Source organism: Gymnoscopelus microlampas (assembly GCF_963454915.1).
Source record: "Gymnoscopelus microlampas genome assembly, chromosome: 14".
In the NCBI taxonomy this organism is placed as follows: Eukaryota; Metazoa; Chordata; class Actinopteri; order Myctophiformes; family Myctophidae; genus Gymnoscopelus; species Gymnoscopelus microlampas.
Window position 1 is genome coordinate 41773046 of NC_139951.1, and position 27658 is coordinate 41800703.

The 27658-nt window shown below is 44.0% G+C and overlaps 1 protein-coding gene across 13 annotated transcripts in view; it reads right to left on the reverse strand.

Moving 5' to 3' along the window:
* Positions 1 to 27658, reverse strand: part of camk2g1 (calcium/calmodulin-dependent protein kinase (CaM kinase) II gamma 1) — a 73389-nt gene that overhangs the window by 19090 nt on the left and 26641 nt on the right. For 2 of the 13 annotated variants that reach the window (XM_084077485.1, XM_084077491.1), the window contains exons 6-18: positions 25247 to 25319; positions 21330 to 21432; positions 20196 to 20279; positions 19042 to 19136; positions 15056 to 15178; positions 13419 to 13502; positions 13159 to 13201; positions 10746 to 10805; positions 6214 to 6254; positions 5245 to 5328; positions 2552 to 2596; positions 1762 to 1807; positions 1380 to 1460 (exon numbers count right to left, since the gene is read on the reverse strand). In XM_084077485.1, the coding sequence (XP_083933611.1) occupies positions 1380 to 1460; positions 1762 to 1807; positions 2552 to 2596; positions 5245 to 5328; positions 6214 to 6254; positions 10746 to 10805; positions 13159 to 13201; positions 13419 to 13502; positions 15056 to 15178; positions 19042 to 19136; positions 20196 to 20279; positions 21330 to 21432; positions 25247 to 25319 (962 nt within the window). Of the gene's footprint in view, positions 1 to 1379; positions 1461 to 1752; positions 1808 to 2551; positions 2597 to 5244; positions 5329 to 6213; positions 6255 to 10745; positions 10806 to 13158; positions 13202 to 13418; positions 13503 to 15055; positions 15179 to 19041; positions 19137 to 20195; positions 20280 to 21329; positions 21433 to 25246; positions 25320 to 27658 lie in introns of all 13 variants that reach the window. The other 11 variants (XM_084077494.1, XM_084077488.1, XM_084077484.1 and 8 more) reach the window with 9 other exon arrangements.

Sequence of the window (27658 nt, forward strand, 5' to 3'; positions counted from 1 at the left end):
CGGGAGGGCATGAAAGAAGAGAAGACGAACAGAGGATGAAGAAGACGAACAGCTGAAACCAGCTGTGAAGGGAGAGAGAGAGGGAGGTGAGGTGAAACCATCCTTCTGTGCAGGTGTGTTCAGCAAGCCCGATTTATACTTTGGTTGCGCGTCGGTGTCGCGCAACCAAAAACTGGCAGATCTACAAACGCTTGCGACGCATTTGTAGATCGGCTGTTTTCATGGCGTGACACCGGAGTGCAACCGAGCATAAATAAAAGGGTTAGCCCAGTAAAGAGAGAGAGAGAGGAGAGGAGAAACAAGGACAAGGAGAGAGAGACAAAAAAAGAAAGCGGAGGGGAGAATAGATGAGAAACGAGAAAGAGGAAAAAAATGTACAGAGAAAGGATAAGAATAGAAGGAAGAGTAGAGGAATGAATGGGAGGGGAGAGGAGAAGAATAAACAGAGGGGGAGAGGAGAAGAGAAGAATGAACATGGGGAGTAGAGGAGAGGAATGAACAGGGGAGTAGCGGAGAGGAGAAGAGAAGAACAGACACGGAGTAGAGGAGAGGAGAAGAATGAACAGAGGAGTAGAGGAGAGAAGAGAAGAACGGACAGGTCTGGGAGTAGAGCAGAGGAGAAGAATGAACAGGGGAGCAGAGGAGAGGAGAAGAGAAGAACGGACAGGGAGTAGAGGCGAGGAGGAGAATATAGTGGTGCGCAGGGCTCCTGCAGCAGTCAGTGGTTCAGGCAAACAAGACAGTCGAAGGTGTTGATTTACACTTCGTTGTGCGGCCCGTGCCGCGCGCCGGATTAACAACCAATCTACAAGCTCACACACACAACGCTGCTGCGGCCGCGAAGCGTCGTACAGCGTTTGTAGATCGGCTGTTTTTGCGGGGGGCTTGCAACGCGGGGCACGCGGCCAAGCATAAATCAGGCATCGGAGCAAGAGAGATAGATAGATAGATAGAGGCCAGCGGGGGACAAAGTCAGTGGCATCTTCCAGCCCTGGTTGTCCTACTAGGCAGGACAAATGGGGGGGCGTGGCGGGGGAACGGGGGTGGGTGTGGGGGGAGGGGGCCACAGCCCTACTGGTAGTGATCGCCATGGAGTACACACACACACACACACATACACATACACACAGACAGGTCAGAGCAACACAAAAGCTGGGCAGACCAAAGAAGTGAAGGAAGGGACACCAAAAGGTGGTAGTGGTGGTGGTGTGTGTGACGGGGGGGACGGGGGGTGTTGCCCAGTGACTGCAACAACACAGTGAGGGTGGGTGGGGGGGTAGGGTGGTGGGGGGGCCTCACTGGGCCAGTGGAGGGGGACGGAAGGGGAAGGGGAAGGGGAGGGGGACTGTATAGCCTTTGGCTGCCGTGAGTAAACTTACTGGCAGGCGCGCTTTGAGGTGAGGGCAGAAGGGGGGGCATCTCCTCTGTGGCGCTGCTCTGACTCAGCACCGAGCTGTCCGCTAGAACGCACGCACGCACACACACACACACACACACACACACCAAACACAAGATACACATACGCAGTCACGCACACAGCACACACACACACGCACCCCGCAGGCACACAGTCAAGAGTGTACGTATGAGAGAGACACACACACAGTATCTCGGCCACCCCCTTAGCAACGCGCGAGTCGCTACTAGCAAACCCACACACACCTCTCTAGAGGAGGGAAGGAGGGAGGGAGGGAGCGGGGAGGGAGAAGGAGACAGGGGAGAAAGAGGAGGAGATCAAAAAGGACAGAGTACCTTTCTTACCTTTCATCTCCTCCTCGTCGTTGGTGGCGTTGCTCTCCGTTGATCCCTGCGGCGGACGGGCGCAAGGCGCAGACGGGAAACGACAGGCGAGGGGTAGAGAGAGAGAGAAGAGTGAGACGCAGAGACTGAAGTTGGCATCGGACCAAAGAGGCTTGCCATGTCACTCTTCTTTTTTTTGTTTGTCTATTTATGTCTGTAGCTGCGTTGAGTGTCTGTTGCATGTTATTTTACTGTACTGAGATGAGGAGACCAAACGCCTGTTCATCTTTTCAAGTAGATGGCTAACCACTAACCAAACTGCAATTAAACTAAAACTGGCACAAAACATTTTCAGATGGGGGGGGTTCGTGTTCGTGCCCAAATACACATCAAATGGGGGTCCTTGGCATAAAAAGGTTCGAGAACTACTGATTTAGAAGGCATTTGTAGAATCGGACTCAGGTCTTAAACCAATAAGACCTGAGGCCCAATCTACAAATGTCTTCTAAATCCTATGAAAAAACCTATGTTTCTACATCAGGGGTTCTCAAACTTTTTCATGTGAAGGACCCCCAAAATTATATGTATTTGGCCACGGACCCCCATCTCAAAATATTTTGTTCCAGGGACCCCCAGAAGCAAAGATTTGAGTTAAAATGTTTGCTATAAAAAATATATACATTCAAAGATTTGCACACATTTTCAAGATTTTTCTAAAATAGCCAAAGTATAAAGTGTAAAATAAGTGGTTACACAGATGCGTTCCCGGTTTTAACAGGTTAATGGTTAAAGTGGGTAACAGATGTCTCACCTTGATGCCATCAGGAGGGTTGTGGACCACAGTACTCTGAGATTCCTGTGATGTGGGAACAACAGTGAATAACAGGTTATTCCACAAAACATCCTCAAAAACATCAACACTCCTGGTAACACTAGACTGGTTTTCTTTATGGAGGCGCTCATATTAAAACAGATGAGAATACAAACATGAGGTATTATACTACCTAGACAATTCGAATATCTTGTTCCCAGCTGCTATCAAAACATCTCACAGCCACGTTTTGAGACCCAAACCACTATACCACCATAAAACAACAACAGATACTGTAACACATTTCAATAGGTGTCTTGAAAACTAAAAACATAACACAACACCACAATGTAAAGCAGTGGTTCCCAAACCTTTTTGGTCGTGACCCAAAAGAGAAATGTGTCTTCCCGGGAGCCAAACAAGTGAAAATAGTCAATCTACAAGCTCACAATGTGTCGAGCTTGTAGATCTGCTATTTTCACTACTTCTATGTTTTTTTTATGGATTTTTTAATGGATTTTTTCCATGAATAATTGTGAGAAAAACAAAACTAAAAAAGAAATAGAAAATCTTTTGAAACATGATTTTTTTTAAAGAAGTAAAACAAAAAGGGATATTTACTTGCAAGTCGCAACCCATAAAAATGGGTCCGCGACCCACAAATGGGTCCCGAACCACTGTTTGGGAACCACTGATGTAAAGCATGCACATGAAGTATATATCTGAGAGCGTAATGGCTGTTAGGGAGATGAGGAAGATTTCATAGTACGGTGAAGGACTTCAGTGGCTGCGTGGGAAGACAGGTTAGCACAGGCTAGTAGGCGGTTGGGTTTCTGAAGAAGGGTTAGAAGGACTGAGGTGGGCTGTGATTGTGAAGAGCGATGGTTTCCAACCTACAGCAGACTTGAGGCTGGCAAGTCAGTAGGAATTCTAAGTGAAGACGAGTTAAAATAGCAGCAAAGGAGGATGAACTGCGTAGGGGGCTCAAGATGAGTCCAAAAACGAGCGAGCGAGCGAGAATCGACGACGAGGTTCTACACAATTACAACTTCAGTAAATGTATACTGTATGTACTCCTGAAGAGGAAAAAAATCCAACGCTTTCTAGAGTAGACTAAGCTAAACGAGAAGCACGTGTGGCAGCTTAGGTTTCAAAGAAGTAGCCAGAGAGCGTTTGTAATGGATCATGGAACATAGAGTACCGTTTCCCTACAGCGGCCAAGAAAAGTTCTATTAGGAGCACAAAAAAAAGAGCAAAACCTACGCCTGCTGGGTGGAGAAGTTACAATGTCGACACCTCCTGAATGGCGGATAACCGGGGAGAGATAAGGCTTCCACTATGACACTGATGGATGTAGTGCAAGATGTGTGTATTGATTGATTGATTGAAATGTAAACAGCACGAGGTACAGTCAGACATTTAGGCTAAAAGCGGATAAGGATCGGTGTATGCCTTCGACACCAGCAAATTCTGTATATCACAACCCCGTTGTTTTCATTGGTTACACCGTCCTCCCTTTGGCTGGGTGGAAGCGACGTGGGCTCGCTTGCGGTCGGTCTGTTTACGTTATGTACTGTAGCTAGCCGGCGCTACCGTTAGCAGGCCTAACAGTCGCGTCATTGTCGAGTACTATGCAGTGTTGATTTCGTCGACTAAAACTATGACGAAAAATGTTCGTCGACTACCTTTTTTCACTGACGAAAACTAAATAAAAACTAGATAAAAACTAAGCTATGATGACTAAAACTATGACTAAATATATTGACAATTTTGTCAACAAATAAAAACTAGACTAAAATGTTAGGGAGGTACTAGTGGAGAAGAGATCCAGTAGAACTAAAAGACAAGTCATGCTGAAAATAGCAGATCTACAAGCTCACAAGGCGTCGGTGAGCTTGTAGATTGGCTATTTTCAGCATGCAACCAAGTGTAAAATCAGCCATTACGACGCCATCAAGGCACCACCAAAATACATTTTAGTCAACTTAATCAACTGTAGATTTACCGTAGTCAACTATAATCCATCCTATATTTAGTCGACTATAACTAGACTAAAAGTAAACATTTCAGGTGACTACAATATGACTAAAACTAAACAGAATTTTCGACTCAAAACAACGCACTAATCGACGCTAAAGGCCTTCGGCTGCTCGGTGCAGGCACTCGCAAGCCTCAAGGCATCTGCCTTCTTGTAACTCTGAGAATGTACAAATGGAATCGATTGGACCCGCACCAGTCCATTTGGTTCCATTTGTACATTGGGTTATGGGGTTCTGTGGCCTAGTCAGTGCATAGCAAACTGGGGGTCTGTTACATTAAAAAGTTTGAGAACCACTCGTGTGAAAGGCATACACGCGGTACAGAGCTACATGAACCCACAGCTCCTCTTCTCATAGAAAAACTCACACGCAATTGTTTTTAAAATTATATTAGAATCTTGGAATTTACAATATAAATATATGACTACCCTCCCCCTGTGTATATTCTGAAACGTAGGGTGCCAACACTTCCTGAATGAGTCTTTAACAAAGGGGGCAACATTGGAATTGGGCCACAGACTGGATGGATGAGACACAGAGCTACCGTGACACTACTGGGTGTGTGGGGTGGTGGTGGGGGTGTCGGGGGGGGGGGGGGGGTATGGGAGAGGGGTGGTTGATGATGAGGTGACACTGCGGCGAGAACTACCGTACCATCTGGGAGTTGGTCGCCATGCTGGAGTCTTTCAGGGCATTGATGGCGCTCACTATGCTGTTCTTACTGTTGTTGGTCGAAGGCTGAGGGGGGGCGGAGACGCAAAGAAAAGGCATAGGGTCAATGGCGAACGTGGGCACGCACACACACACACACACACAACCACAAACAAACTGAAGGTCAGTCGCACAAAGATGCTTGTATACATCAACATGTAAACAAGCATATAACACAAAGAGACAATCACACACACACACACACACACAAACACTTGTGTACGAATGCAAGCACGCTGTACGATCGCCCATCGTTCAGGGATGTGGGCGGGGGGGGGGGGGGGCGGGGGGGCGGGGGGGGTATGTCGGTGGAGGCTCGCAGGCTGTTGAGCTAACAGGCTAAATGAGAGGGTTGAGTGCAGAAGAATGGCCTTTAGATCATCCTTTTACTGCTTCACTAACTCTCTATGCCTCCGCCACTTAACTGCATAGAGTGACCCCTGGGGCAGGGGAGACGGGGATGGACATCGAGAGGGAGAGAGAGAGAAAGGGGAGGAAGAGGAGAAGGCGGTTGCGCTTTACAGAGGGAGAGAAAAGACAGATTGCCCGTAAAAGAGAGCAACGGACCTTGCAGAGGAGAGACAAGAGAGAGAGGGTGGAAGGGAGAAAGGAGGGAGAGAGAGGGAAGGGCTTGTCTCGATGATACTATCAGGGATATGGTCGGCACCACCATTCTGATCCGTTTGAAATAAAGTGGATGAATGGACGTTTCTGTAGTTGTCCAAATAACACATAATCACATCCCGGACTACTTTGTAGCGAGGGCATTAGTAGGTGTGGTAGCTAAAGGAGAAGGAGAGAAGGAGAGGGTTTGGGGAGACAGTATCCGAGGGACTAGGTGAGTGTAGTGAAGGAGACAAGACAGGGACAACGTAGATACGAGACCATGGTGAGCTGAGCAGACATCCTTACCTTGGCTGAATCTGATTTCTTGTTGAGTAAACTTTTGCAAGCTGTAAAAGGAGAGAGCGAGAGTGTGAGAGAGGAGGAGAAAGAGGAGGGTTTGAGTGTTCTCTCATCTCATTATCAGCTTAACTCCACTCCAGTTCCATGCAGCTTCATCTCAACTCACCACCAGCCAACCAGCAACAGGCCTGATCATCATTTAGCTTCAGCCGAGTACGGAGGAAGTTGGGGCAATGGTCGACAATGTGTCATAACGGTAGGCTTTAGAATGGATAGTTTAGCAGGACGATACCCAGAGCGCATTCCACGATGAGTGGAACCGAACAATCTCTATTACTGACCTGGCCCTGTCCCAGATGATTCTTACCCTAACCTCACCAATTAAACCCATGTGTAATCGTAGACATACGGTACTAAGAGTGCCTATTACTTATTTAAACCACACCAAAACCAGCTAATGTGGTACAGGGGTAAAGTACCTGTCCACCACCGCAGAGTCTAAGGGTGCGAATACACCACAATGTATACGGCCTGGCCTTGCATCTATACAAACACCATTGGCCATGTTTGGGGGGAGGGAAGCCTGGTGGGGGACTGGGCGATCGTTTGTCGCTGCGATAGTGACTTCTATAGGCTGGGGTGGTGCCTGTCAGCGGGGGTGTTGAACGGAGGAGTAGGATGGAGGCTCTTAGTCTTCACTGGCAGGTGAGCCAGCATGGCACAAGAGCAGTGGCAACACAGAAATGTGTGTGTAGGGTTCAGTGGCATGACGAATAGAATCGCGGGAATAAATGAATTATCCCTCTCTAAACTCCACCATCTCTGGCTGGTTGTGCATCATGGGTCATGGGTATTGTCCTGCAAACCAATCTATTTTAAGTGCTACCATTTCATTAGGGTAAAATAATTAGGTTACGGGGAATTGCTGGAGCAATTTTCTTTGGCCCAAAGCAAATTGATTACTTCTGATTATTTGATTGGAAATGATTGTTGGAGAAACACAGGTCACGGTGTGTTAGGAACGGTGTATCTTCAGAAGTCCTCCAAAAATGACAATTTAAAGCGCTACCTTGTGAAAGATTGTCAGATAAGAGGGGGGACATCCGCTCGGTTTGTCTTAGCGGTAATAGCTGATCTACCAGATCAATTTTCGCCATAAAAAAAAAATAGGGCTTAAGTGGTTAATTCAAACTGCCCAGGTAACAGCCTACGTTTAATGCACCAATCCGGGGCGTTTTCCTGTTGGGCTGCGCAGGTTGCTACACTCTGCGGAATCCATCCAACATCATCATAAGCCATTCATGGCCATCTGGGGGATACAGAAACCTGAGAGCAAAGTAAACTTTTGTTCTCTCCATCCATTTCCTGTGTGTCTGGCAGACCCCTGGGCCTGGCAGGTCTGAAGCAGAGTGATGGTCAGCCCTAAACAGCCGCCAAGACTTTATGTGGACGAGTCAGGTTAATGTAAATCAATGATTTCCTTTAAAGGTTCCAGTCATCACCGCCCGAGTCTGGCTGTTGCTTCCCCTTTCTCACACACAGCACACGCACATTTAAAAAAAAAGAAATATATATATATAATATATATATAGATATACATACATATATATATATATATTTTCACTCTCAAAAATCGCATGTTTCTTACCTTACGATAACAAGTGGAAGAAGGAAATGGGAGAAAAAAGGGAATATAGAAAGCGAGGGCTCAGTATTACAATACAAGAGAAGGTCAGAGGGGCACAGCATTTTTAAGACAGCACACAGTCGCCTGCGGTATTATCATGCTCCATGATCTTGCGTACGTGTAGATAATGCATGTTCTATCTTGGCCTGGCCATGCAGCATTCAAAAAGACAAACTACAAAAAAAAAAAGAATAAAGAGGACAAAAAAAAAAAACTACAGGCCCCAGGATGCATAGCTTTCATTCTATAATACAGTAGGAGAAGAGGGCTGATCGGCCTGTGCCCTTTTAATCGGGATATCCCTGACGAGAGCAGCCTACAGGGTGCAAGTGCCGGACAGCATGGGGGCCGTGTTCCAATAATCTCACAATGCTGCCTTCAGCCGTGCACGCCGCAGGGAGCGGGATCACTGATCTGACAACGGCTGGATGGGCGTAAACCAGCTGATCTACAAAGTGGGGTGGGATGAGCTACTCCGTCCACGTGTCAGATAAGTGATTATTACCGGGGATACAAACGAAGCATTACGCCCTGATTTATACTTGGTCGTGTGCCACTGAATAAAACTGATTGTAGGAGCTTGTAGATCGGCATTTTTTTAGATTCGGTGTGCGACACTGGGTGCACGACCAAGTATAAATCAGGCTTTAGGAAAGAATCTTAAGGCACATCTCAGACGTATATACTGTAGCAAGTACTATAAATAATGGGACATCCACATGCGAGAGGCAGCAAGGCAAAACAAAAAATATCCTCATTTAAACATATATATACTGTATATAACAAATAATTCCACGTTTCTGTCATACTGTCCTGGGACATTGGGTAAAAGAGGGGAGGTTCATAAGCAAACTGCAAAAAAAGCCTCGTCTCAGCCATTCTAAGGAGGGAGTAAAGCTGGCAGTTAAGGGGGACGGAGAACAGTATATTGGCGGTGGTCGAGTGTCACCCAATCAGAGCTGAGAGACCAACGGGGAGAGTTGTTGTGGGAAGAGGGGTTTGGTCTGAGAGCTTCCCTCACGTGATGCGATGATGTCATATACGTCACTGCACTTACGAGCAGGGCGATCGGTCCGTGGTTCTCAGAGAAGAAGGGCGCGGCGCCCCCGCTATTGGACGGGGGCCTAACTTTTTAACAATCACGCCACCACTTTCATTCCTGAATCGCAAGGGCACTCCCATCATGCATTGCATTCATTAAACATTGCTTCAACCATTCTCTAAACCAGTGGCTTTTTTTTCCTTCTCGAAATCTCTTTCTCAACATGTCTTCTTCTCACAGTGCTCAGTTTCATTTATGATCTCCAGATTGATCCTATAGGATCAATCGATTCACCGCTGTAGAGCAGAGGGGATCCTCTAGTCTTTAAGAGTAAAAGAAAGGTGACAGAGAATCCGGTCTGCTCTACACCTTGTGCTTCCACGCCTGTGGAAGAAAAAAAGCCCGGAGCCACCGTTGGCATCGCCGACCTTCACCACCCGCCCCACCCCCACATGCCTCGCCCCGCCGCCACGCCCCCCAGGAGGGGGGTGTGAGCAGAGGGGACGAGAACAGAGAGCCCCGTTTAGGTACTTTGATAGAAGAATCCAGCAGTCACTCCTCATGCAATGAAGTCAGTGAGGAGGCGCTTGATTTTGTTATTCTTTTCAAAGTGCTAAACCGATGAGGAGGAAGGAGGGCCGCGGGACGGGGGAAAAGGAGGGGCAGGGGGGGTCGCTGGGGATTCGTCAGGAAAGGCCGTGATGGATTCAACCGCTGGATCCGGAAGCAGGGGCCTGAACGAGACGAACCCCCGAAACACCCCGCCCCACGCCTCCCTCACCGTCCCACAGTCCAAACCACCTCCACCAGCAACGTCTTGACTTCTCAAAACAGTCGACTTCGCCCCACTATTCCCCTATAACCTCCCCTCCCACCCCCATCTGAAGGTCAGACGATGGCAGCACGCCAACCCAGCTCCTGCCGGCCCCAGCAGTGTCAGTCGCCCCCCAGATACACGCCACTCCCCATCCCCCCCATCCCAACCCCCTTAATAAGCCCTGGACATTGGGAGTAAAAAGGGGGTGGGGGGGGAGGTGGGGGTGGTGGTTGGTATAAGGGGATAGTGGGATGAAAGTGGAGGAGGAGGCGGAGGAGGAGTGGGTCAGGAAGTTGACTAATGTTCCCTTAATGGCAGAGATAAATATCTTGTCATTTGGGACTGGGGGAGGAAAAGGATGTGAGTTGATGACTTAGGTTGGTGTGAAGTAGAGAAATAAAAGGAATCGATGGACGTTAAGAGATGCTTGTGTGTTAAACGTGTTATAATGATGTTGTACTTTGGCTGTGTGAGCGGGTTGTCATCTACAAATCTACAAGCCCACGACGCATTGCAGCTGCGACGCGCCGTGGTCTTGTGGATCTGCTATTTTCGGTGCGTGACAACTACTGTAAATATGAGCTTAACTGAGTGCACCGTGAGTGACATTTGGTGCAAAGTGGGGATGATCTACGTCTGTGTGCGCGTGTGTGTGTGTGTGTGTGTGTGTGTGTGTGTGTGTGTGTGTGTGTGTGTGTGTGTAAAGTAAGAGTGCGCATGTTATTAGAGGTTGAGGGCAGGCTTGCAGAGGCTGCATGCAGGGGGGGGGAACTATGAGGTTGAAGGGAAGGGGAATAGCAGGGGAATGAGCCTGTTAAGATGAGATAAAAGTAGTTTTTTGCTGTTGTTCTTATGTCATTTCTTTTATCTCATCTTATCTTGATGATCTCAAAATTATACATCTTTATTGTCGTGAGTGGACCCCCATATAGTAGCCAGGAAGTAGGCGTGTGTGTAGAGAGGAAGTGGATGGGCGTGTCTCTGGGACGTACCTTCCTGAGCCAGCGAGGCAGTGGAGGAGGCAACAGCAGAGTTGGTATGCTGCCGGCCCACTATTGGGACAGAAACGCTACAAGTTGGGAGGAGCTATTATGCAAGGTATCATTAGGATGGCCTACAGTACGTATATATATATATATATCTCACATTTAAACTAAATTTATATTGTTCAAGCATGACTCTAGAAACCAGCCGTTTCCAACCCTGCAACTTAATACCACCGGTTGACAAATGTTGCATTTTCTATCCAACCAGGTGGTTAAAATGGGGTGTTAAGTGATATTTCTTTGTAATAAAATACATGTTAAATAGCTCCATATTCCCATAGCAATCATTGCTATAGACTATGGTGTTTGTTCATAAACAGGGCTAGCTGTTCAATAAACAGGGGATACAATTTCCAGGTCAGGATACCAATTTAATCCAATCAGCAGAGAAAACTCATACAGGATAAACAAGTGAGATTGTAAGTGATGAAAAAAACAAAGAACACAAAATTGGAACTGGAACAGTATAAAACTGAAGCTGATAAATCATCTTTGTGTGGTTCTCTCTCCTGATTGGATAGAATTGGTATACCGACCTGAAAATATTTTCCGTTTACCAAAGAGCTGGAGAGAATGGGAGACCGCTGATATTGAAACTGAACAAACACTCTATAGCAATAATTACTCTTAGAATATAGAGCTTCAACTATTTACTACTTTTATTTTTGTTTACAAAAAAACATACCACTGACACCCACTTCAAATTGCTTTCACCTGGTAGGATAGAAAACCAGCAGCAACCAGTGACTGTTCTGTGGGGAGCAGTGTTGGGAACCACTGTCCCGGTCGGCTAACTGTATTAAAGGGCAAGACCACTTTGGTAGAGGTTTGGGTTGAGTATAGTTACCTTGCCATGATGTTAACTCCAAAGATGGACAAGAAATCAAAAATAATTGTTCCATTAATAATTCAAAATATGCTCCTCATTGACTGTACGGTGAAACAGCTCTCAAAGTCACTCTTTTAGCACATAAACGAACACAAACAAAGCTGATTCGGACAATATGTATATATTGTCCGATATTGTAATATATATACAAGGTGATATATATATCACCAAACCCAGCATTGTTCATTTTTTTTAATAAAAAGTACTGGGTTTGGTGATGCTCTATATTGTCTGAATCAACTTTGTTTGCGTTCGTTTATGTGCCAAAAGAGTGACTTTGAGAGGCGTTTCAGTATAAAATGTAAGTCAATGAAGAGCATATTTTGAATTAACAATTTCTAATCACTGGAGCAATCATTTTTGATTTCTTGTCCACCTTTGGAGTTACATTATGGCAAGGTAACAACTACACAACCCAAACCTCTACCAAAGTGGTCTTGCCCTTTAACAGGGCATGCATGCTACAGCCCAGCTGTATTACAACAGCTCCAACACAGTGGTTGGGATGAGGTGTGATAGAAATGGGCTACAGCAACAAAACAGCAAAAAAAAAAACAACAAAATCACGTCTAGCCCCTGACGGTTCCCTATAGGCCCAGCAGGGCTGAAATCATTAGCAGTAGAGTAATATGCCGGTGCCTTTCAGGCTGAAGACGGGGCTTCAAGCAAATACGACCTCTCAGTGGATATAAAACACAATCATAACGGTCACCTTTTTTTATCTTTTTCTTTTTTTAAGCGCCACACTTGACCCCAAACATAAAACGCTCAATAAAATGAAGCACTCCCTTTCATTCTCTCTCTCACACACACACACACACACACACACACACACACACACTCTCCATGGCCGATAGCAGAGGAGCACACGCGCACAAACACACACCAGGAACAACAGACAGGAGACACACACACACACACACACACACACACACACACACACACACACACACACACACACACACACATACACACACACACACACACACACAAACAGGGGAGAGAAACATTAGCATGGGCAGGTTGTGTTACTAATTATGCCCACATTGAGTCAACTACATGGCAGACACACTGTAGATATTTTGGGCTGCTCACATAAATCATGATGCAGCCAACATTGTATCACTATAAACATACATCTTTAACATAATTCACAAATTATCTCTTAGAATTAGAATAATTAACTTATTGTAAACCCCCACCATTCATCAATGACACTCCTTGGAGCCAATATTGTACATTCACAAACGAATATGGTTATATACTGGATGGTCACGTGAGTGTGGTTGGATGTGTGTGTGTGTGTGTGTGTGTGTGTGTGTGTGTGTGTGTGTGTGTGTGTCTGTGTGTGTGTGTGTGTGTGTGTGTGTGTGTGTGTGTGTGTGTCTAGGGGGGGGGGTTCTACCCATCTCCCTTCCTCCTCTCTCCCAGAAGAGGAAGAGGAGGGTGGGGGTGGAAGGATGCACCTACCCGAGAAGTTTCTGGACACCAGCATGGTGGTCAGAATGGCTCCCTGGAGGGAAACAGAGGAGGATAGATATGAGGGGGTCCCTGACATGAGAAACAAACCATGAACAGGATGGGACGGAAAGAGATAGAGAGAGATAGAGGTAGAGATAGAGATAAGAGAGAGAGATCCTGCCAGAGAGAGAGAGAGAAGGGACAGAGAGAGAGGATGAAAAAAGAAAAGTACACTACTGTATATATATATTGGGTTTTAAGACGGGCACCTTGAGTTTTCGGCGAGCGTTGAACTTGCGGAGACACTCGACGGTCTCCTGCCTGTGCATCATGGACGCCACTGTCGAACGTTGCTGTAGGAAGACAACAAATAAAAGTCATTTTAGACTATCAGAGGTGAACAGGAGTAGCCAAAAACTGTACTCTAGAGCAGTGGTTTTCAACCCTTTTCATATCAAGGTCCATTATTTATTCGGCATTTGAGCCAGGACCACATTTGATGAGATTCTCAGACTCTCAGATGCAAAACTTAACAATTCTTTAATTAAGTAATGCAGATGTTTAACAATAATTTAACTCTTGAGAGCGTAAAATGAAACCAAATGGACCCGTAAGGGTCCATTTGGTTTCATTTTACACACTCAAGAGTTAAGATCTCTAAGGGTCCTTTTGGTTTCCAGTTCTCCATCATTTAGCTTGGGACCACCTGGAACCCCCTGCAGGACCACTGGTGGTTCCCGGACCACTGGTTGAGAACCAGTGCTCTAGAGTATTGTTGTTACTTTAAAATAATTACTCGAGTAGAAGTAGTCATCCAAATAATGACTTGAGTAAGAGTAGAAACCTATCTAGTGAAAAGACTACTCATTGAAGTACCGAGTTACTTTATATGAGCTGCTTTATCGTTTATATCATCAGAACATAATTTAAATTTCTAAAATATGAAATTATAAATGCTTGTCCTATAGAAATAAACAACCGGTATGACCCTTTGGCTGAAGTCTCTCTGAGAGAATGAAACAAACAGAATATAGGTAAAATGGGTACAAATTAAACAAGCGGAATGTAGACAAACCATTGGGGAAAATTTTACTTACTCAAAAAAATGTCTGTTATGTTTTAAAAAACAAAGATGTTTAGAGATAGGTTTACAATTAGAAAAAAGTTCAGGTTGGGGGTTAGTGTTAGCATTAGGCATTTAGAAGTTAGGTTTAGGGATCAGAGATAAGAGTCAGGCCTGATTTACACTTTACAAAAACAGTTACACGCTTGTGTCATGCATCGAAAAATAGCCAAGCTTGGAGATCAGCAATTTTTCGGCTTTAGTCTTACGGTTAAAATGGCCCACAAACTATAAAACTCGCCGTCCTAAAAGTTTTATACAAGAACAAATTGAAGGATGTTCTGATTGACCAGGTCACATAATGTCACATCCATTATCACACACTTTCCCTGATAACTTTTGTTTGGTTTAGTATTATAATTTTGTTCTTCTCTTTTCCCCGTTTGCTTGGTTGCTCTATGAATTTGGCATCCTGTAAAACCTGATATGTCAACTATATTGGCTAATTATTATCATCTTGTTATGGATAATCAGGTATTTCAATCATGTTGTAGATTACGGCAATCAAGTTATTTGTAAATTCTATATATTTATATGTTGTTGTTTACAAATCATGTTCTGTTCATATTTTTTTATTGTGTTATACATAGGTAGAGGCCTCGTATAAGCCCATTGGGCTTCTTGCCTCCTCCAGGCACTTTTCTTTTTATATTCTGGGTATTGTTTTTTGTATTGTTTGTGCTAAATAAATACAATTAAAAACAATTGAATAAAAATAAAAATGTTGATGTCACAAGTATAGTAATACAAACGTGTGTGGTGTAGAATCCGGTCTCTACTTACGCAGACCCATGGGTGCTTGAGTGCCTGATCAGCAGTGATTCTCTTGGCCGGGTTGATGGTCAACATCTGGTTGATCAGGTTCTTAGCCTCTGGGGTCACCGTGTCCCACTCAGGAGACGGGAACTGAGAGAGGGAAGGGGAGAGAGAGATAGAGACAGACAGAGAGGGAGGGAGAGAGAGAGAGAGGAGGGGGAGAGGTGTGTCGGGGATAAAAGAAGTGGGTGAACAGGAGATAATATTTGTTTTACAAATTATCAGTGGAGGACAAAGTATATACACAAGTATATATACTCAAGCATTCAAAAGTACAAAGTAGATGTTCGTGTTAATATCAACGCATTGCTGTATTTCCCCCCAAAAAAGTTAAAAAAATAAATAGCCGATCTACAAGCTCACAACACGTCGCAGTAGGGCTTAAGTGGTTAATTCATAATATATTGTTCTACGTTTGGGTCTCAAGAGTCCCTTCCTTAAAAATGTAGCAGATTCAAAAAGTAGAATATTTCTGCAAAAGAGATCAATTCTGGAGCAACTCGTACAATTTAAGCCTTTTATTATTTAAGTGCAAGTACAAAAAGTGACTGACGTCTTGGTCTTACGACCTTCCTCAGAGTCGTGACTTGAATATTTGTACTTGAACCTAAATAATAAAAAGGCTTAAATTGTCTGAGTTGCTCCAGCGTTGATCTCTTCTGCATCTGTCGTCCCTGCCCCTGTGACGCACCGGACTAGCCGTTTTAGGCTGAGGCGCATCGGTAGACTCCCTTTGTTCTCAAGTACAATATTTCTATTTGAAAAGTAGCGGAGTGAAAGTCGTCAGCGTGCAAAAAAATAAAACTAAAAAAGCAAATACTCCCAAAAATGACTTAAGTACAGTACTCAAGTAAATGTACTTAGTTACTGTCCAGTGACCACTGCAAATTATGGATTTGAACTCTTAACACATTGAGTGCCAGGGGTTTTTCAAAACAGGGTAACTCCAGTGCCTGGATATTTAACCATTTTTGAACCTTTTTCAAGTAGTCACAAAACATTTTCAGTGATCACCGTCCTCACGGTGATACCCTCATTACACACATAGAGGTCTCGTACAATCCGGGGAAAAAGATTAAAAACATTCGGTAATCCGTTCCATAGTTGCAGCCAGTTGAAAATAGTCGAAAATACATCGTAAAAACAAAAAGTACACAGGAGCATAATAAGCATTGCTATAGTGTTTGTTCAGTATACAGTGGTCTCCCCGTCTCTCTCTATCAAATACATTTTCAGGTTGGGATACCAATTTCATCCAATAGGGAGAGAGAGAGAACTCAAAGACAGTATACAGGATAAACAAGTGAAATTGGAAGTGAAGTGAAGTGATGAAACCAAAAAGAAAAATGAGCCGACAAAATTGGAACTGGGACAGTATAAAATTGAAGCTGATAAATGGGTTCCCCCTCCTGATTGGAAGAAATTGGCAACACACCTGAAAACGTATTTTCCGTTTATTAAAAAGAGCTAGAGAGACGGGGAAACACACCTCAGATTATAGAGCTTTAACTTTTTAACAACAAAAAAAACTTTGTTTTATCCCAAAAATATCACTTACACCCCCTTTAGTATCGCGTACTCTTGTGATTATAATCGATGTGCGCTCATATATATTGAAATACCTCAATTAAGTCTTATCGTTTTATTAAAACGCCAACGCGTAAGGTTTTTCATTTTAAGAATCCAGCACGAAAAACAAACAAAGTCTGCTGTCGCAGTCTCACAGCGGATCTGGAATGTGCTGGTAAATAACATGACGCAAGATATAGCCAGTCGCCTTGTGCCTTCTCTTTATACTTGAATCCCCGAATGAATAACCATGGCAATGGTATGCTTATGATTGTTAAGTTGGAGGTAGCATATTGATGCATCGGGCTGCTGTAAATATTTCCACTCCTCGTCTTGACTCACATCCCATCATGATGACTGTGGCCAGACATCATGACGGGCTGTGCCAGAATCATACATTCACAATTAATCAACATGTCTACCTAACCATGTGTACAGAAATAACTTTTTATTAGCATTGTAAACATGTTTTTATTAATATTTGTTCAACCTGGCATCTGTACTTTGGGCATGGCATTATGTAGGTATAGGTGAAAATGTTTCAAAACGTTTTTAATGTATGAAAATGTATGTAGAGTAATGTATGCAGATCTACAAGCTCACAGCCTGTTGTGAGCTTGTTAGATCAGCTTTTCCTTTCGCATATCCAAAAGTAAAAATGTAACCACTTAAAAAGTGGTTAAATGCTAAATTACACAATCTTTCTGAACGAGTACTCATACCCATCCCTAACTCTTAAACAGTTTACAGCACTTGTTTTTGGCAAGCCCCCTCGTAGAAGATACAGTTATCGCAGTTGATATAAGGAGAGCTAGGTGCCTGGGCATTAAATTCAATTTCTCACATTTGCGTCCCAGGCAGAGAGAGAGAGAAAGTGTTCACGAAGGACCTGATACAGAACAACCATCACTGATAATATTCTTATCGGGTCAACAAAAAGAAGTTCCCATAGTCCAGGTGTTAAAGCCAACACAATGTAATAGACAGGCAGTCTGTAATCCCCCCCCCCCCCCCACACACACACACACTGGAAACTGCAATGTAACCTGATTACCACTGAGACTAAGACAGGAGGTTACCCCTCCGCTCGCTCGCTCCCTTTCTCTCTCTATCTCTCTCTCTCACACACACACACACACACACCAAAAGACACACACACACAAGCCCCTCTGCAATGCGTCAGGGAGGCCCAGATAGGATCAATAGCTTTGGACTGGCTCTCAATTGGACACTATTAAACATTCACAAGCTACCTAGCCTGCACCCTGCACTGCACCCTTCGGGCACACACACACACACACACACACACCAAACAAATAAGAACCAAACACATGCATTAAAAGCAGCACTATGTATCTTTTTAACAACTAAATATAGCATATTATGTCCCACAAAATTATAAAGTTACATGTTGAAGCAATAACAATCATCTTTTCATAAATGTATAGACTCAGGGGGAGTCCCTGCTATAGGGGCTTGACTGTATTACTATGTATAGGGGAGACAATGAGTTTTCATCCCGGCATTTGCCAAGAGGCACCGAGGGTGAACTGCACAGTCAAAGCGAAGACTGGCCAATCACATCGCGTCTTCGCCGGACATGCTTGCAGAGACTCTTGGGTAATGAAGTCAAAGTCTGCCATGTTATGTGTGTCCAAAGTGGCCACTGATACCCCAAACTAAATGACATAGTGCTGTCTTTAAGCCGTTCAATCCGGGAATGCTTCTGTGTCACTTTAGATTTCTTTGGCTATTCAAAATTAGCAGATGTACAAGCTCATAGCGCTGATCTGCTATTTTTGAAAAAAAAAGAAAATGTGTGCAAATCTTTGAATATATACAATTATATATACACTTTAATTCAAATCTCTGCTTCTGGTGGGGGTCCCTGGAACAAAATATTTTGAGATGGGGGTCCGTGGCCAAATAAATATCATTCTGGGTGGTCCTTGACATGAAAATGAACCACTGATATAGCAAAATAAGTGTTTTCCCAAAAAAAACGTTAGGATTTAGAAGACATTTGTAGAATCCCCAAGAGCAAAGATTTGAGTTAAAAATGTATATATATATTCAAAGATTTGCAAAAAAAAAATCACGATACAAAAAATATTTGCAGATCTACAAGCTCGTAGCACGGCACCCGTGCAAGCTTGTAGATATGCTATTTTTTGAATAGCCAAAGAAATCTAAAATTACACAGATGCGTTTACGGAATGAATGGGTTAAAGAAATGTTAACAAACACAGACATGCCCAGTTGTCACATGTGGGTATACAGTATACTGTAATGGTGGAGCCACACACACACACACACTCACACTCGGGGGTGTACAGAAGCACACACACACACACACACACACACACACACACACACACACTTACATCATAGGCCCCAGCTTTGATCTGCTGGTAGAGTTTGTGCTGATCTTCATCCCAGAATGGAGGGTAGCCCACTAACAGGATGTACAGGATCACACCTGGGACAACAAAGAGAGAGCACTTTTTACAGAACAGGTCTACACACTGTGATTCAGCCAGGCTTTGGCGTCCTTTTTAATACAGCCAAACACCAGTTTTCAAACCACACACCTTACTGCTTTGAGCAGTTGAAAGGCACTCATCCACAGACAAATCTTGTGTTAAACACATGAATCCGGCACATCTTAATTAGGCCAACATTTGGCTAAAATATAATATTTACAAACACACAAAGCATAGTGTTGCGATGCATTGTGAACTTGTAATCAGATATTTTTTTGGCAAAGGTATTTGGTTTAGAGGGGCAAAAGAAAAGTAGCAAGTAAGGATCTAGGGTTTAAGTGGTTAATGCAACTTGTATGCCTTTTGCACAAGCAAATTACGCAAACCACACTCCCGTTCCGTTTTCGTTGGCTGTGCCATTGTGTGTGACATGTGCCCGCTTGCAGTATTACGTAGCTACTGTAGCTAGCCTGGCAATGTTAGCTAGCTTAACGTGCACAGATTATCATCAAGTACTATGTGCAATTTGGACATTTGGGTAATTAACACTTCCATCCACCACAGCTTGCCAACTCAGATGCTGGTTCGCCTACCGGCGATGCCATTGGCTGCTCTGCACGGGCACTCATCACAAGCCTCGAGGCCTCGCTGTCAACGCACCCGCCTTCTTGTCAAGTGATATAAAAATGACAGTGACTGGAGCGTTGTTTGCAAAACAAAAAACGGGTGCAAAAGGCATTTATGCAGTCCAGAGACCTCAGATGGAACCATTTGGTCCATAATACGACTCGTTCAGGTCCAATTCTGACCTTGAAGATCACCATTCCTTGTATTATGAGACAGAGGGGTACGACTGAGGTGTGACAACCCCCAACAGAACCTAGTGCATTCAAAGAATACCTCGGCCAATACTTTTATCCTCCAGACGGTTTCAAAAACACAACATTTCCTCTAAATGATATCTGGCTGTTAAAAAATAGTAATAAAAACGAGCCTGGTTGTTTGATGTTCACGTCCGACACTACCACAGGAATTATGTCTGATTTGAGACTCACCACAAGCCCAGATGTCCACTGGTTTGCCGTAGGGGTCCTTTCTCAGGACCTCAGGTGAGAGGTAGCCAGGAGTGCCTGCAAAACCTGTCCAAAAGAAACACACAATACAATTCACTATAGTACAATATTTATTTGGATTATTGGTGTCGGTCATTGTCAGTCATTTCTTTGTGTATTTATATAAGTGTTTGTCATATCTGGCCCGTGCAACTTTTGTTTACAAAGCCTAAAAGCCACACAATTAAAATCATTAATCGCAATTATTTGCGTGACAATTAATCGTCAAGTAAAGTGTCATAATCGTAACAACGCCCTATTATTAGGCCTGTCACAACTATTACATAATCGTCTAATCGCAATTATTTGAGATAATCGCAATTATTTTTGCATAATCGTTTCCATGTTGAAACATTTTCACACATTTTCAAATATTAAAAAAGCTGAAATAGCAGATCTACAATTTCTGCTATTTTCACATGTATAAAATTATTAAATATGTCAATAATTTCTTTGTTTCAGTTATTTGTCATATCTGCCTTGTGCAATTTTGGATCACGAAGCCTAAAAGGCTTCATAATGTTCAAGGCCAAACACACAATTAAAATCGCAATTATTTGAGTGACAATTAATGGTCAACTTAAATTTGTAATCGTGACAGCCCTACCTATTATTAATTGCCCAGCCCTACACTGTAGCCCAGGGAGGGACAGCAGGCGAACGCTGCCAGCTCTGCTACGAGCTAAAAGCACAACGACCGCAACATGACCCGCCTCACCGTCTGTGTGAGCGGTGCAGAGGCCCTTATTGTTCATTGTCATTGGCTTTGCCGTTCGATTCCCTCGACGTTACATTTCTGAAATTCTGTCGCCATTCTTTATTTCAGTTCTTCAGTTTAAAACGTAACGCACTTTGTAACCTTTCTTTGATAAGTGCTTTATAAATGGAGTTATTATTATTATTATTATCAAGCACTGTCCGGACCACATCCGTTCTCTGTGTGTGTGTGTGTGTGTGTGTGTGTGTGTGTGTGTGTGTGTGTGTGTGTGCCACTGCCAACTATGTGGCGCTAAATGCCAGATACAATCGCAGATCAGATAATGGTCGCACTGATGGTGTGTGTGTGTCCTTTCTTACCAAACCAGGCCTGTTGGTCCCCCTGCACCTCGATGGCCAGGCCAAAGTCTGCCAGCTTCACTGCGGCTCCTTTCATCTTGCTGGCCAGTAACAGGTTCTCAGGCTGACACACACATAGAGAGACACACACACACAGACACAGAGAGAGAGAGAGTGGTCGTCATCAACGGAGTGACAGGAGTCATCGAGTTTCCTGCAGTGACGGCTGCTGCTGAGCTTTGAAAACTGTCACATTTGATGTATTTGACACACCTCAGAATGAAAGTGCACGTGTGAGTGTGTGTGTGTGTGTGTGTGTGTGTGTGTGTGTGTGTGTGTGTGTGTGTGTGTGTGTGTCTATCGGTGTCCGAGATGGTGAGAGAGAAAGTAACACCTTATTTATACTTGCGCTCCAGTGCCATACACAGAAAACAGCCGATCTACAAGCTCACAAAAGGTGGCGCCCTGCGTGACGCTTTGTGGAGCTTGTAGATCGGCTATCTTCTTCGGCACGCTCGCGACACCCACACGCAACAGAAGTATAACTCAGGCTTAAGAGAGGAACGGGGATGGTTGAGATTCTCGCTACAGCGCCTTATATGGGCATGGGTTCGTAGCCATGGATACCACTTGGGAGTCATTTAGGCAGCACTGCAGACTGCATGCTAAATGGAAAGTGTACTCTCTTCTGCTTTGTGCGCGCGTGTGCCTGCATGCTTGTGTGCGTGTGTATGCGCACGCGTGTGTGTGTGTATACTTGTATTATCCCAATAAGACCTGAGGCCGATTCTACAAATGCCTTCTAAATCAGTAGTTCTCACACTTTCATGATTTTTCTAAGATTTTCAAAAATAGCAGATGTACAAGCTCGCAGCGCGGCACGAATTGACGCGCTCTGAGCTTGTATATTCAGCTATTTTTAATAGCCAACGCAAAAATCTAAAATGACAGATGCATACCCGGTTTTAATGGGTTAAAATATGCATGAGAAATTGTTGGTTTTGGTTTAAAAAAAATAAATCGAGGTTTACAATTAAGAAACGATTCAGGTTGGGAATTAGGGTTAGGATTAGGCATTCAGAGGTTAGGTTTAGGTGTTTGTGCCTAATTTATAAGTAGTTGCACCGCCGGTGCCACACACCAAAAAATTGCAGATCCACAAGCTTGTAGATCGGCTATAAGGTTAGGGTTGAAAAATGCCATTCATAAAATTGCTGTCCAAAAAGGCTGAAGTCCTCTCAAGGATAGTAATACAAATACGTATGTGCGCGCACGTGCGTGTGTGTGTGTGTGTGTGTGTGTGTGTGTGTGTGTATTGTATGTGTGTGTGTGTGTGTGTGTGTGTGTGTGTGTGTGTGTGTGTGTGTGTGTGTGTGTGTGTGTGTGTGTGTGTGTGGTATGTGTGTGTTCTAAATGGCTGTTGTTTGGGCAGTTAGAACATAAAGAGCTGCAGTAAAAGCCCCACTCAGGATAAAAGGCCAACAAATCAGACAGACAGGAGCAGAGGTAATAAGGTTATACTCTGACCCAGAGCTGGATGTGTGTGCGTGTGCGTGTGCGTGTGTGTGTGTGTGTGTGTGTGTGTGTGTGTGTGTGTGCCTGCATATGCCAAACACACTCACGCATGCATGCATCGAGGTCCAAATCGCAACTAACTCGCTTTCCATTTATTTCGCTTTTTTTCCTCGGCAATGCACTCTTACAGTATGTGGAAATACTGTAAATATCATAGTGATCGTGTTTGCTGTGATTGATGTCCAGTCTAGGGTTAACCTCTTAAACCCACTAGACCAGAGGTTCTCAGGCTTTTATGGATGAGGGCCCACTTCCAAAGTGTCCGCACCACCCCAGCCGTCTGACCACTTAAGTGGTCAGACGGTCAGACGAGCATGTTTGTTTTCATGGTCAATCAATCGATTGTGTTCTAGCCTGGACCAATGGAACTAACATAGAACACTGTTCCCATTTATGAGTATCTCAAACCATTACTTTTTTTTAAGTTCTTATGATTTTTTTGTGTTTTGCCAATGATTTGGGGCCCAACTTGCAATATCCTCACGGCCCACCAGCGGGTCCCTCCCCACAGGTTGAGAACCGCTGCTCTAGACTTGGTAAACTGGACCCGAGTTGACTCTGAACTTGGACGTCTACTCTACACCGCATGTCTTTGCCAAAAATAGCCGATCTACAAGTAAAGCTCACAACACGACCTGTTGTCAGTTGTAAATCTGCTATTTTTGGCTAGAAATGTCCCCCCCAGAATAATAATGGACGCACGGGTTCAAGTGGTTAATGAGCAGCCAATTGGAATAGAAAAATAAATAGATAGGAGGGCGGTTCTTTTCTTCCACTCCTTTTGTGTCGGCCAATCAATGAGAGAGAGAGGGGACAACGCAAAGCCCCCCCCCACCACCAACACCACCACCACCCCCCCCCCCCCCCCCCCCGGCCACTCAGGAGGCTGTTGTGATGTCATTTGAGTTGTCATGGCAACCCTCGAGGTTCATCTCCGCTTTTCACCTCATCTCTTATAATGGACCCTTTCACAATAGTCACAACATGTGAGTGTGTGCGTGTGCGCCCGCATGTGTGTGTGTGTGTGTGTGTGTGTGTGTGTGTGTGTGTGTGTGTGTGTGTGTGTACGAGTCATCTTTTCCTTGCCATTGGTGAGAGTCAACCTTCACCAACATGTGTTGATGCCTCGTCTGTTCTAAACTTGCACGAGCACACACACACACAAACACGCACGCACACACACACACACGCTTAAAGCAGTGGTCAAGGGCAGCCATGACAGACAGGGAGAAAGAGAGAACAGACAAGTCAATGGTGCACTCAATGAGGGGTCCAGCCAGGGGGTCCCCTGGAGCGAAATTTGTTAGTATAGCATCAAAATCAGTTTAACCACTTTAACCCCATGTTATAATCCGGCTATTTGAAAACAGCTGATCCACAAGCTCCCAAACCGACTCGTTGTGAGCTTATAGATCGAACGTTTTTGATTTTTTTTTTAACAAATCTTCTCTTATGGGCGTCCCTGTTGCAAAACATTTTCAAATGGGGGTCCGCAGCAGCCCACCAACGCATATCAATGCGGGGGTCCTAGACATGAAAATGTTTGGTTCTCAAACATGACGTAAACACGAGAGAGAGAGAGAGAGAGAGAGAGAGAGAGAGAGAGAGAGAGAGAGAGAGAGAGAGAGAGAGAGAGAGAGAGAGAGAGAGAGAGAGAGAGAGAGAGAGAGAGAGAGAGAGAGAGAGAGAGAGAGAGAGAGAGAGAGAGAGAGAGAGAGAGAGAGAGAGAGAGAGAGAGAGAGAGAGAGAGAGAGAGAGAGAGAGAGAGAGAGAGAGAGAGAGAGAGAGAGAGAGAGAGAGAGAGAGAGAGAGAGAGAGAGAGAGACAAGAAAGACGTCACTGTCGGGCAGAAACCTCTTATCCCGATATTTAAACTTTTTACGTCTTTATTTCATAGATTAATGGCCCTACATAACCACACTACAGCGTCACACAAAAGTAGCCAAAAAAATAGCAGATCTACAAGCTCAAAACGGGTCGCATCGCGACCCGTTTTGAGCTTGTAGATCTGCTATTTTTCTTCGCTACTTTTGAATTTGAATCCTGAAAAAGTAACGGTTTTGGACATACAAGGTTTCCACCCGACAGAGAGACGAAAGAACAAGATGGAGCGACAGAGAAGCTCTCCGTGCATGCATGCGTTGCCATGGCCACGAGCGGAGGTGTGTGTATACGTGTGTGTGTGTGTGTGTGTGTGTGTGTGTGTGTGTGTGTGTGTGTGTGTGTGTGTGTGTGTGTGTGTGTGTGTGTGTGTGTGTGTGTGTGTGTGTGTGTGTGTGTGTGTGTGTGTGTGTGTGTGTGTGTACGCACATGTACATGTGTGTGTATGTGTGTTGTTGTCACGGAAACGGGCAGGCACTCACCTTGAGGTCTCTGTGTACAATATCGTGCTGGTGGATGTGATTGACACTCTCCAAGATCTGACTAATGCACTGGCTGCACAGAGAGACAGACAGACAGACAGACAGAGAGACAGACAGACAGACAGAGAGACAGACAGACAGACAGACAGAGAGACAGACAGGGATTTCAATCATTGGTCTCGTTAAAAAAAACACATCATTAGAAACATGATTTGTAAAATCAGGGTGTTCTCAAAGTGTGTGTGTGTGTGGGGGGGGGCGTACCCTAGACAAATTAGTTATCATAAAACATCAACATTTGTTTGGAAAATGATGGAATCATGTCGACATTTCAACACCAAATCTTCTCTTATGGGGGTCTTTTGGCAACAACAACATATTATATAAAGGTCTGTGTGCTAAATACACACATCTATGTGAAGGGGGTCCTCAACAAATGTTGTAAATGTCTTGATTTCTGATCACAAAACAATAAGACTACAAGTGTTTCCTGAAAAGCATGTTAAACAAATGTTTAATTATTTGAGGTAATCAATCACAATGACACAGCTCCTAATGGCAGGTTCTATGAGGAATCCATTGCACAGACATGTACTAATCACTTATCAATCCACTAAGACCGGGAACGCATCCGTGTCATTTTAAGATTTATTTGGCTATTAAAAAATAGCAGATATACAAGCTCATAGCACGGCACCGAGTGCCGCACTATGAGCTTGTAGATCTGCAATTTTTTTGAAAAATCCTGGAATTCTTTGGCTGATATAGCAACATACTGCTAGTGCTAGGATTTAGATTATTTTTTTTATATATATATTTGGCCTTGGAAAATATTTAAAAAAAATAGCAGATCTACAAGCTCATAGCGCTATTCTGCTATTTTTGAATAGCCAACGAAATCTAAAATGACAGATGCGTTTCCGGATTGAATGGGTTGGTCAAATCATGCAATGTGATTGTTTGATGTGATTATGAATTAATGTCCTAGTGCAGTAACAGTTGTACTACATCACTCCACACAACTCAGCAAAACCAGTCAAGGTGAAATCCACAACAGAATTTAAGGTGAAGTTTTTCAAATGTTTTCCACAAATAAAAAAAACACTAGAAGATCAACGACGTGTTGTGATGTGAGGTGTTGCGAGCTTGTAGATCTGCAATTTATTTATTAAGGTTTAAAAGGACAGTTTCACCCATTTTCAAATCTTCATATAATTGATCCTCGCTATTGCTCCTTATATCTTATAATATGGCACCTTTTCTGTCTACTCACTGTGTTTCAGAGGTGGGCTGTGAACAGCACAGAAACCTGCCTACCACTGACATCATTGGTCATTTCCAACACTTAGTAATTAATGCCATAACAAAGGCTTCTATTCCAGCATGTTAACGTTAAAGGAAGAGAAAGGCTATCAGCTTGGAATCCCCCATCGATGATGTCACTGATGGGCAGGTTTTTGAACTGTCCAGCGAATAGACAGAAATTGTGCGAAATCTTAAAATATAATGAGCATTAGTGAGGACCGATTACACGAAGATAAGGTTGGAAAATGGATGAAAAGCTCCTTTAAGTGGTTAAAAGGGATGACACACAGCGCTACAGAAAGATGAGATAGATGAAGGGGGGGGGGGGGGGGGGGTGGCACAGGTTTGACCACTTAAACCCCAGCGTCCGCATCTGCGGGGAAAGCTTAAGCTTTCTCAGAAAATAGCAGATCAACAAATCGGCTATTTTCTGAGAAAGCTTTCCCCACAATAACAGAAAAGACACATAGTATGTTATAGCCTTGAGGGACTCCGCGCGCTCATCCATATGGGGTTTAAGTGGTTAACCCATTCAATCCGGGAAGGCATCTACAAATGTCTTCTAAATCCTAACAGGTTTCTGAAAAACGTATGTTTCTATATCAGTGGTGCTCAAACGTTTTCATGTCAAGTTTCGGTCGCTGGGACCTTCACCAGGCATGCCTGATGAAGGTCCGAGCATCTTAAATAAATAAATTCCTGTGAAGTCAGTGTGCGGGACTCCCTCTACCTCCTCCTTCCGTATTCAGTATTCATACTCCAACGCACCTGTCCGTCCGTAGGTGTGCAAAAGGACATATCTTCAAAATACCCAAAGTATGAAATAATGGTTATAGCTAAAATCTAAAATGACACAGATGTGGTCCTGTATTGAATGGGTTTAAGTACCTGCCCACCACCCACTACTGTACAGGTAAAACTGTGCTTCCACTTTTCTACATTGCCTCCGGCTTGGCCGGGCGCGGTGCTCCCCGCGTTTTGAGCTTGTAGATCTGCTATTTTTGCTACTTTTGGAATCCTGAAAAGTTACATTTTAATTTAATTTCAAATGCATATAGTTATACTTAAGTTAACTTTTTGAACTTAAATACAACTACGTTGGACATA